Raw genomic sequence first — 12,327 nt, 5'->3', positions numbered from 1 at the left:
TAATGATTTGTCTGCTGAGCTATGTTCTCAAATATTTGTACGGTATGCTTTCGCCGTAAAGCATTTTTAAAATCTGACAACGTGGTTGTATTCACAAGAAGTTAATCTTTAAACCTATGTAAAATAATTTTTATAATGAGTATTTCTGTATTTGAATTTAACGCTCTGCAATCTCACTGGATGTTGGCCAGAGAGGTTAACTTCTTTGGGGTAGGGGGCAGTATTGGGAATTTTTATGATTTTGGATAGAAAACACTCTGAAGATTCTAAAACTGTTTGAATGATGTCTGAGTATAATGGAACTCATATGGCAGACAAAAACCTGAGAAAAAATCCAACCAGGAAGTGGGAAATCTGAGGTTTGTAGTTTTTGAACTCAGCCCCTATCGAATACACAGTGGGATATTGGTCATTTTGCACTTCCTGAGGCTTCCACTAGATGTGGATGTCAACAGTCTTTGGAAACTTGTTTGATGCTTCTACTATAAAGGAGGGGGGAATGAGAGGGGAATGAGTCAGAGGTCTGCCAGCAGCCACAAGCTCAGTCTTGCGCGCTCACGTAAAAGGTAGCTGCGTTCCGCTTCCTTTCTGAAGACAAAGGAATTCTATTTTATGTTAAAAACATCCTAAAGATTGTTTCTATACATCGTTTGACATGTTTCTACGTACTGTAACGGAACTGTTTTTTACTTTTTGTCTGAAACTAGTGAACGCGCTTCATGAATGTGGATTATTGGACTGAACGCGCTATCAAAAGGAGCTATTTTGACATAAATGATGGGCATTGTCGAACAAAACAAACATTTGTTTGACTGGGATTCCTGGGAGTGCATTCTGATGAAGATCATCAAAGGTAAGTGAATATTTATAATGCTATTCTGACTGTTGACTCCACAACATGGCGGATATATGTATGGGCTCTAAGCACTGTACTCAGATTATAGCATGGTGTGCTTTTTCGGTAAAGTTTTTTTGAAATCTGATGAAGATCAAAGGTTAGTGATTAATTTGATCTATATTTCTGCTTTTTGTGACTCCCCTCTTTGGTTGGAAAATGGCTGAATGCTTTCTGTGACTAGTTGCTGACCTAACATGATATGTTGTGCTTTCGCCGAAAAGCGTTTTTGAAATCAGACACTGTGGTTGGATTAACAATAAGTTTCTTTAAAATGGTGTAAAATACTTAAATGTTTGAGGAATTTTAATAATGGGATTTGTTGTTTTGAATTTGGCGCCCTGCAGTTTCACTGGCTGTTGAGAGGTGGGACGCTCACGTCCCGAACGAGGCATGAATTTTGGTGCACTTTGAGATGAACATTGAGAGATTAGATATTTTTCAGCTAATTTGCACCTTCCCACCTGCCACAGCAGACACTGCCAGTACTCAATTAAAGTAACTACCGTGGGTCTCTCTACTCTAGAACACTCTCTACTCTGGTACACATACATCTAGAGTGTATTGTCAAAAACCTCTCAAACATAGACTCTGACCTGGCCAATGAGCCAAACTGATTAAAGAATCACACAGTACACACACACACACACACACACACACACACACACACACACACACACACACACACACACACACACACACACACACACACACACACACACACACACACACACACACACACACACACACACACACACACACACACACACACACACACACACACACACACACACACACACACACACACACCCCTTTTTACTCGGGACATTGAAGCACCTTTGGCAACGATTACAGCCTCGAGTCTTCTTGGGTATGACGCTACAAGCTTGGGTATGGATGGAGTCAAGGCTCCTTGTCCCTTCTCCCAGCTCCTGATAGTGATCCTGATTGCCTTGGCAGCAGCAGGGATACATTCAACTCCTTTTACTACATTTTTTAACACCCATAAACGTTTCATCAGGAGAAATGGGCCCTGGTTATTATTACATTCCTTAGAGGGGAGAGGAGTCAAGGGAGGTGGTTGCTAAGGAGATGGAAAGATTGTCATACACACAGACCCACACATACAAAGGCACACGCTCACAGTCATGCGTACACACACACACAGTATGGATCATGTGCACTGTGGAATTGTGTAATAATGACATGCCCCCCATGATTATTCCCTCAGTGTGCGTCCCAAATGGCACCTTATTACCTACACAGTGCACAGCTTTTGACCAGATCAAAAGTAGTGCACTATATAGATCTATATAGCCAGGTCGCAAATGTAAATGAGAACTTGTTTTCAACTTGCCTACCTGGTTAAATAAAGGTGAAATAAATAAATATAGGCAATATGGTGCCATGTAGGATGCAACCTTACTGTTGCATCCTACATGGCACCCTATTGCCTATAAAGTGCATCACTTTTGATCTGTTCAAAAGCTGTGCAACCTTACTGTTGCATTACTCGATGTGTCGGCATCGAGTAATTGTCTCTGGCCCCCTCCCAGTTAGGGGGAGTGATGAGCTCTACAGCAGAGTCTCACAACTCAATCACTGGTTTAAAACTGTTTTCTGCCCCTCCCAAAAGACAGAATTTGTAGATAATTGTCCCTCTTTCTGGGACTCACAAACAAACAGTTCCAAGCCTGGCCTGTTGAGGAGTGCCGGACTCCATCCTAGCTGGAAGGGTGCTCTCATCTTATCTATGAACATAGACAGGGCTCTAACTCCCCTAGCTCCACAATGAAATAGGGTGCAGGCCAGGCAGCAGGCTGTTAGCCAGCCTGTCAGCTTAGTGGAGTCTGCCACTAGCACAGCCAGTATAGTCAGCTCAGCTTGAGACCATGTCTGTGCCTCGACCTAGGTTGGGCAAAACTAAACATTGTGGTGTTCACCTTAGCAATCTCATTAGAATAAAGACCTCCTCCATTCCTGCCATTATTGAAAGAGATCATGTTACCTCACATCTCAAAATAGGGCTACTTAATGTTAGATCCCTCACTTCAAAGGCAGTTATAGTCAACGAGCTAATCACTGATCATAATCTTGATGTGATTGGCCTGACTGAAATTTTGTTGCTGAGAGATTCCTGTGTCGCAGGAAATGCAGATGAGCTTTGTGATTTACAGAAATTCACTGAAAAACACAATTATGATATTAACAGTATTCCAATTTTAATGTAGTCTCATTTCGACCAGCTAATAACCTGACCACCGATCAAGCAACTTTGTGGACTAAACTTTCAAATCCTGTTGCTGCAGGATTATTTTTCTGCGACAATACCTGTATTGCATCTGTACACACGACCCTTTGACAGGCAGCAGCCCAGCCCAGTAGCACTTGACAACAGGAAAGCCATGATGAGAAAATGTTTTGTTTCTTCAGGTGAATGAAGCTAATAACTGCAGGTGTAGAGAACAAATCAAATTTATTTATATAGCCCTTCTTATATCAGGTGATTTCTCAAAGTGCTGTACAGAAACCCAGCCTAAAACCCCAAACAGCAAGCAATGCAGATGTAGAAGCACGGTGGCTAGGAAAACCTCCCTAGAAAGGCCAAAGCCTAGGAAGAAACCTAGAGAGGAACCAGGCTATGAGGGGTGGCCAGTCCTCTTCTGGCTGTGCCAGGTGGAGATTATAACAGAACATGGCTAAGATGTTCAAATGTTCATAAATGACCAGCATGGTCAAACACTAATAATCACATGCTAAATAGTCCCTTACCTTTGATCTTCATCAGAAAGTCTCCCAGGAATCCCAGGTCCACAATAAATGCTTGATTTGTTCGATAATGTCCATTATTTTATGTCCAATTAGCTACTTTTGTTAGCGCGTTTGGTACACCTCTCCAAACGCTGGAGCTGGACGACAGTTTCTTTGGACAAAAACTTAAAAAAGTTAAATTACAGGTCGAAGAAACATTTCAAACTAACTACAGAATCAATCATTAGGATGTTAACATATAGCTTCAATAAAGTTCCAACCGGACAAATGCTTTGTGTCTAGAGGATGAACGGAACGCAGGAAGATATCATGTGCTTTGCGCGTGACCTGGAACTGGCACTCTGCCAGTAGTCTGATGCATTCTGTTCTTATTCAGCTCCACTTTACAGCAGAAGCTTCATTCAAATGTCAACAGACAGTTGAAATCTAGTGGAAGCCCTAGGAAGTGAATCTTCATTCATATCTAATAGGGATTTCAAAAGGAATGGTTTGAAAATATACCAGCCTCAGATTTCTCACTTCCTGTTTGGATTCCTTCTCAGGTTTTTGCCTGCCATATGAGTTCTGTTATACTCACAGACATCATTCAAACAGTTTCAGAAACTTCAGAGTGTTTTCTATCCAATACTAAAAATAATATGCAAATATTAGCAAATGAGACTGAGGAGCAGGCTGTTTCCTCTGGGCACCTTTCATCCAAGCTGCTCAATAGTGCCCCTGCAGCCATAAAAGTTAAACTCGATGATAGGAACACTGTGGACTATTTTCAGCAAGTTGCATCCAATAATACAGAAAAAAACACTTTTCAATAAACAAGGTTTAAATCATGTTTGATTATAATTTTTTTTGCAGAACTGTTTAAACTCGATGATAGGAACACTGTGGACAATTTTCAGCAAGTTGCAACCAAGAAATACAGAAATATACACTTTTCCAAAAACAAGGTCTAAATCATGTTTGATGCACTCTGTAAGTGATTTTTTTTTTTTGCACTACTGTTTATTTGAGATGATATTAACACCGGACAATTTTCAGCAAGTTGCAACATTGAAATACAGATATAAACACGTTTCCATAAACAAGGTCTAAATCATGTTTGATTTACCCCGGATGTAAAATTGTTTGCAGTACTGTGTGTTTGTTTGTGTGTGTCTACCCAACAAGGCTTTTCCTAGAAAGGAACAGCCAGCCATGAGAGTGGTGTCCTTAAAATATCAAACCATGATGTTCCCAAGAAGAAGACACAGAAATTATTTTAAATCTAACTCATAAGACTAACTCATAAATTCTGAACTATATTTCACTATGTCACTATCACACACACACACACACACAGCAATAGTTAGTGCTGTTCAACAAGATCCTTTTATCTTTGTCTTTGTTTTATTGGTGATATATTCCACTTTCAACATACAGAGTGAAATTTAAGTTCACAAGTCCTCATATTGAATGTTGAACTGTATACATACACATGGTAAATAGTCTATAATGATTACACAAATGTTTACCATACTCATGAATTAACCATGCCTTGGGGTTCAGGAGTTCTAGTTAACACTAATGTAGTTAGTGGTCACAGGTGCTAAAAGGTTAGAGGTCATGCTTCAATGTACACGTTTGTATCGATCGGTTTCAACTAGTTATCACAGCCACAAAGTCAAAATAGGCTATATTGTAAAACTTAATGAAAACAAAAATAGGGTTTTTGGTCTTAATTTAAGGTTAGTGTGGGTATAAGGGTAGCAGTGTGGTTATGGTTAAGGTTAGGTTTAAAATCAAATTGTAAGGAGATAAATTGTAGACATGGCCAGGGTTTATGACTTTGTGGCTGTGATAACTAGTGAAGATAGACACTATCACATTGTTGACAACAGCAAGAGAGCCCAAGAATAAGCACTGTCATGCAATAATGGGTTGCCTATACAAGTCATCATTACCATTATCCCCATTTTATCTTAATCTTTATCTTAATATTATCTTAATTTTAATCATCGGAGACAACATGAACATTATATGGATTGATGATTTAATTTGACATAATTTCAACAATAATAGGTTACAAAAAGAGCTTTCACATTGAAACAATAATTACACATTATGCTTAAAAATAATAAATTCACAATAAACTACAGTATTTCATGGTATAAAAATAACAAATCTGCAAAAAATATTTACAAGATGAACAATGTCTACAAAAAATGCTGTATGTTACTTTCTACACAATTAAACTATATCTTTACGCAGTTGTGTATAACAACCAAACCATAGTTTTAGTAGTACACTTAAAATCATTTATACAAGTTTTTCTTTTCAAGTTTAGTACTTAATATAAAACATTAATTACCTTTTAAAGAACAGAACCATTTTAAATGCTGCAGACTGATGCAGTGGTGGGTGGTGGGTTTAAAAATACAGAGGAATTAGGAAACATTCTCTACTCTACCCAGAAAAAAAGATGTAACATCTCTCCTCTGTCCAGGGTCCCTTCTGCTAGTCTCCTCCTTTCAAGGAACAACAGACGTCCCATATAGACCCACATCCTAAGAACAGGAGTTCTTCCCTTCTGTAGTCCTCTGTCCACAGAAGACTCCTTACAGACTGCAAATAAGGAAAAAGATGTGAGATTGTAGATATGACCTCGCCAGTAGTTCAGACTGTAGGGACAATGAAAGGATTAGCTCTTGACATGTAATGCTTACCTTCGCTTCAGCTGCTTCTGTGGTAACGCTCTGAGGAGACATAACAGAGCGTATGTGAAGACATTTACATTTTAGTCATTTAGCAGACGCTCATATCCAGAGCGACTTACAGTAGAGTGCATAATATGAATGTGCCTGATATAAAGACAGTCAGACGACGACGGGTGGGGTAAACTGGATTATAAAGTCCTTTACATCCATTGGCCGGAAGTCTTTTTTTTCTGTCGCACCATCATGCAAAGTTAAAATCATCAGTACCTGCCCCCACTCTCCCTAAAATTTCTGGGACAGGACTGGAGCCGTGCCTCTAGTGCGTGCCATATATCTGCAGCCAATAGCATTGGAGAAGGCTGGGACAGCAATTATGAGCATAGGACACCTGCCTCTTCACATACACAGAGAACACACATCTCACATGGGAAATGGCAGTTTCATAACCACTTCTCTTTTTTTGGGCATGACATCATTTTGTTCTTGGTGAGTGGTGTGAATGTGAAGAGGCTCAAGTGTTTCTTCGCGGCCTGGTTTTCTAGAGGGGAAGTCAAGGGTTGGCGCCACCTGGTGGGTAGCAGTAACGTGCAGAAAGATGGCACAAATCACGGACAGGGGCCTCTCTATGGCCACTTAGAGCTTATGGTATTAAGGCACTACATGGCCAAAAGTAGTACGCTCGTTGAACATCTCATTCCAAAATCCTGTGCATTAATATGGAGTTGATCCCCCCCCCATTGCTGCTATAACAGCCATTTTTTTGGTAAGGCTTTCCACTAGATGATGGAATATTGCTGCAGGGACTTGCTTCCATTCAGCCACACGAGTATTAGTGGGGTCAGGCACAGATGTTGGGCGATTAGGCCTGGCTGGCAGTCGGTGTTCCAATTCATCCCAAATGTGTTCTATGGGGTTGAGGTCAGGGCTCTGGGCAGGCCAGTCAAGTTCTTCCACAACGATCTCGAGAAAAAAAATTTCTGTATAGACCTTGCTTTGTGCACGGGGGCATTGTCATGCTGAAACCAGTGGAGGCTGCTGAGCGGAGGACGGCTCATAATAATGACCTGAATGGAGTAAATGGAATGGTATCAAACAAATCAAAGACGTGGTTTCTATGTGGTTGATACCACTCCATTCCAGCCATTATGAGCCACCCTCCCCTCAGCAGCCTCCACAGGCTCAAACAGGAAAAGGCCTTCCCCAGATAGTGAAGCGTAGTTCATGACTCCAGAGAATGCGTTTCCACTGCTCCAGAGTCCAATGGCGCCGAGATTTACACCACTCCAGCTGACGCTTGGCATTGCGCATGGTGATCTTAGGGTTGTGTACGGCTGCTCGGCTATGGAAACCAATTTCATGATGCTCCCGACGAACAGTTCTTGTGTTGACGTTGCTTCCAGAGGACAGACGATTTTTACGCGCTGTTCACTTCAGCACTCGCGGTCCTGTTCTGTGAGCTTGTGTGTCCTACCACTTTGCGGCTGAGCCGTTGTTGCTCTTAGATGTTTCCACTTCACAATAACAGCCCTTACAGTTGACCGGAAAAGCTCTAGCAGGGCAGAGATTTGACAAACTGACTTGTTGGAAAGTTGGCATCCGATGACGGTGCCCCGTTGAAAGTCACTGAGCTCTTACGTACGGGCCATTCTACTGCCAATGTTTGTCTATGGAGATTGAATGGCTGTGTTTTCGATTTTATACACCTGTCAGCAACGGGTGTGGCTGAAATAGCCAAATCCACTCAATTGGAGGGGAGTCCACATGCTTTTGGCCATGTAGTGTACTTTATTTTGGGGGCATCCAGATTTTATTGTGATCACAACTTATTGATCAACGCACGCACGCACGCACACTGACCTGTAGATGTTGGGGTCTAGTAGCATAGCGGTGTCTTGTGGTAGCTGGGATAAGTGAACCACTTTTGTCTTCAGCTGAGAACGCTCCGTCTCGTTCACCCACACATCAGGCAGGCTGCAGGACGACACACAAACACAGAGGGAGAGAGACACAGAACATGTGGTTAGAGCATGGGCTTTGTTAGAACATGTGGTCGGAGAAAAAGAGAGAGAGGGGTGATAGATGGCAAGCAGGTAAGAGGAGAATGAGAAAGATGGCGGAGCAGAGGGGAAGGGAGAGTTGGCAAGAGACTATGGGGGATCTCCACTAACCGAAGATAAATGTATGGATTTTCGTTCTATAAATAATGTATACAGAAAGACTTGTGTGAAGGCCAAATTACAGAGGAGGAACTTCTTGATGCAATTAAAGCCTTTAAGTCTGGGAAAAGTCCAGGACTGAATGGCATACCAGTGGAGGTATACCAAACCTTATGATTCATTATTACTGAAACAGGATACACGTGGGAAATATAAAGATCCAGTCCTTTTAAAAAATTGGAGGCCTCTTACATTTCAGTGTTGTGATTAAAAAAGTCTAGCAAAATGCATAGCGTATAGAATTTAAAAGGTATTATCGGATATTACTCATCCTAATGAGACAGTTTTTTTTTACATGGACGATACATTGGAGATAATATAAGACAAGTACTGGAAACATTAGAACACTATGAAACATCTGGGAAATCACGCCTGGTATTCATAGCTGACTTTGAAAAGGCTTTTGAAAAAGTATGACTGGATATATTTATATATTTTCATTAATTGTTTTATTTTACCTTCATTTAACCTGTTGCATCTCTAGGGGCGCTATTTCATTTTTGGATAAAAAACATTCCCGTTTTAAGCGCGATATTTTGTCACGAAAATATGCTCGACTATGCATATTCTTTGATGATCTTCATCAGATGACACTATGTTATGTTTGATAAAGTTCATATTTATATCAACAAATCTGAGTTTACTATTGGCGCGTTACGTTCAGTAGTTCTAAAACATGCAGTGATATTGCAGAGAGCCACATCAATTTACAGAAATAGCATTTTAAATATTCACTTACCTTTGATGATCTTCATCGGAATGCACTCCCAGGAATCCCAGTTCCACCATAAATGTTTGATCTGTTCGATAATGTCCATCATTTATTTCCAAATTTATTATTTTGTTAGGGCGTTTGGTAAACAAATCCAAAAGCGCGTTCAGGTCGCGCCTGAACATCGGACAAACAGTTCAAAAAGTTCCTTGCCAACCTAAGTATGGAATCAATCTTTAGGATGTTTTTAACATAAAACTTCATTAATGTTCCAACCGGACAAATCCATTGTCTGTACAAATGAAGTGGAACGTAGTTACCTTTCACGTGAACGCGCCAGACCGAGGATGTGGCACTCTGCCAGACCACTCACTGGCAGAGTGCCAAAGAGGCCTTATGAGTCCTTTACAGTAGAATCCTCAAAACAGGTTCTAAATACTATTGACATCTAGTGGAAGCATTGGGAAGTGAAACATAACTAATATCACCCTGTATCTTCAATGGGGGCTGAGTTGAAAAACTACAAACCTCAGATGTCCCACTTCCTGGTTGGATTTTTTCTCAGATTTTTGCCTGCCATATGAGTTCTGTTATACTCACAGACATCATACTCACAGACATCATTCAAACAGTTTTAGAAACTTCAGAGTGTTTTCTATCCAATACTAATAATAATAATATGCATATATTAGCATCTGGGACAGAGTAGGAGGCAGTTCATTCTGGGCACGCTATTAATCCAAAAGTGAAAATGCTGCCCCCTATCCCAAAAAGGTTAAAGAATAACCAGGCATCCTCTACTGACGGGATGAGGTCAAAGTCCTTCCAGGAGGTGTAAAATAGTTCCTAGGTGTAAAATAGTAAATAATGGCTAATTCTCAGAAAGTTTTAAACTGTCAAGAGGAGAGTAAAACAAGGTTATCCACTATCAGCATATCTATTTATTATTGCTATTGGAAATGTTAGCTGTTCAATTCATATCCAAAAATAACATCATGGGGTTAGAAATCCAGGGCTTTAAAACAAAGATGTCATTGTATGCTGATGATTGATGATGTTTTCTTTTAAACCCACAATTTGGATCCCTCCACAGCCTCATAGAAGGACTATACATTTTCTAACCTCTCTGAATTACAACCAAATTATGATAAGTGTACAATATTACATATTGGATCACTAACAAATACAACTTTAACATTACCGTGTAGTTTACCAATAAAATGGTCTGACGGTTATGTGGACATACTCTGTAAACATATCCAGAAAGAAAGAAATTCTCAATAAAATACATTAGTATAAAAAGTTTGCAAAAATGAAAAGATTTTGCTACCATGGAAAGGAAAATACCAGTCTATTTGTGTAAAAATAACCCTGATTTACGCTTTATTCATATCCCGGTTTACCTATTTGCTTATGGTCTTGCCTACACCTAGCAACCGGTTTTTAAATTATATGAGCAAAAATGTTTCCATTTTATTTGGAATGGCAAGCCAGACAAAATTAAAAGGGCCTATTTATATAAGGATTATGATTACTTACAAGCCCTTAACTATCAATGCAGTTCAAGAAATAGAGTTAATAAAATATTTACTTAACATAACAATAACGAGGCTATATACAGGGGTTAACGGCACTGAGTCAATGTGCGGGGGTACAGGTTAGTTGAGGTCATTTGTACATGTAGGTAGGGGTAAAGTGACTATACATAGATAATAAACAGTGAGCAGCAGCAGTGTAAAAACAAAGGTGGGGAATGTCCTCCAGAGCTGTGCTGTTGCCAGTTGGACAGTTCCCGAAGACAAATAATACACAACTAGCTTTATACTAAGTGAATCGTACATAGCTCGACATGAAATCTTGGAGACAGAGGACCCATTTCTGTGACATGCTAGCATCGCTGACATGCTGCCCCCAGCTCGGCTGGGTGATGCACATTCAGGATTTTAAAGGATAAGTTATTTTTTTACAACCAAATCTCTATTTTTGATGTGAATGGAATGTCATAGAAAGGTCCACACACCTTTGTTATTTCACTTGTTTTCAAGAAACATACCCAAAGCAAATCAATTATTCATCCTTATTGTGTAATATGGGGCCCTGAAAAAACATGAACAAAGGCTTCAAAAACACCCAAATACGTCCTTTCAATAACGGCAAAGGTCTTTAGATGTTGCACACATAAAATTGTATCATTGCTACCTATCATCATATTTCATTTTGTTGCGACCTAAGCGATACCTCTCAATCCATTTAACAGGTAACTCCTAAAATAAAGGAAACACTTCAGTAAATGAGGGATAAATGAGGCTAAATGAGGGTATTCAGACCCCTTGACTTTTTCAAAATTTTGTTGCTTATTCTAAAATTGATTCAATAGATTTCCTCATCAATCTACACACAATACCCCATAATAATGAAGCGAAACAGGTTTTTAGACATTTTTACAAATGAATTAGAAATAAATAAATAATAAATAAAAAACACCAATACCAAAATTAAGTTTCCATCCTTGATGGAACTTGATTGGAGTCCACCTGTGGTAAAATGTAAGATGGCGCCGGAAGAAATGGCAGCAGTTTTACGGGCGCCCAACCTGTCACACCCTGGCCTTAGTATTCTGTGTTTTCTTTATTATTTTGGTTAGGCCAGGGTGTGACATGGGTGATTTATTTGTGTTTCGTCTTGTCTAGGGGTTTATTAGATTTATGGGGTTGTGTTCAGTGTAGTTGTCTAGGTGAGTCTATGGTTGCCTAGAGTGGTTCTCAGAGGCAGGTGTTTATCGTTGTCTCTGATTGGGAACCATATTTAGGCAGCCATATTCTTTGGGTATTTTGTGGGTGGTTGTTTCCTGTCTCTGTGTTTTGCACCAGTTAGGACTGTTTTGGTTTTTCCACGGTTTCTTATTTTGTACAGTGTTCACGTTTTCATCTTTATTAAAGATGTTCAACCATAACCACTCTGCAGTTTGGTCCTCCTCTCCTTCCCAGGAAGAAAACGGTGTTTCATGTGTTTTTTTTTCTCATTATTTGTAACTTATTTTGT

The 12,327-nt window shown here is 39.9% G+C and overlaps 1 protein-coding gene across 2 annotated transcripts in view; it reads right to left on the bottom strand.

Moving 5' to 3' along the window:
* Positions 1-5,013: 5,013 nt before the first annotated feature.
* The window catches only part of LOC110525494 (zinc finger protein aebp2), a 64,332-nt gene continuing 57,018 nt past the window's right edge, over positions 5,014-12,327 (bottom strand). For both annotated transcript variants that reach the window (XM_021605644.2, XM_021605663.2), the window contains exons 7-9: positions 8,215-8,328; positions 6,367-6,396; positions 5,014-6,265 (exon numbers count right to left, since the gene is read on the bottom strand). In XM_021605644.2, the coding sequence (XP_021461319.1) occupies positions 6,259-6,265; positions 6,367-6,396; positions 8,215-8,328 (151 nt within the window). In that variant the 3' untranslated portion in view covers positions 5,014-6,258. The remainder of the gene's footprint in view (positions 6,266-6,366; positions 6,397-8,214; positions 8,329-12,327) is intronic.

This window comes from Oncorhynchus mykiss, chromosome 1 (assembly GCF_013265735.2).
Source record: "Oncorhynchus mykiss isolate Arlee chromosome 1, USDA_OmykA_1.1, whole genome shotgun sequence".
Classification (NCBI taxonomy): Eukaryota; Metazoa; Chordata; class Actinopteri; order Salmoniformes; family Salmonidae; genus Oncorhynchus; species Oncorhynchus mykiss.
Note: the sequence above shows the minus strand (reverse complement) of the source record. Positions and strands in the feature narration are given on the sequence as shown.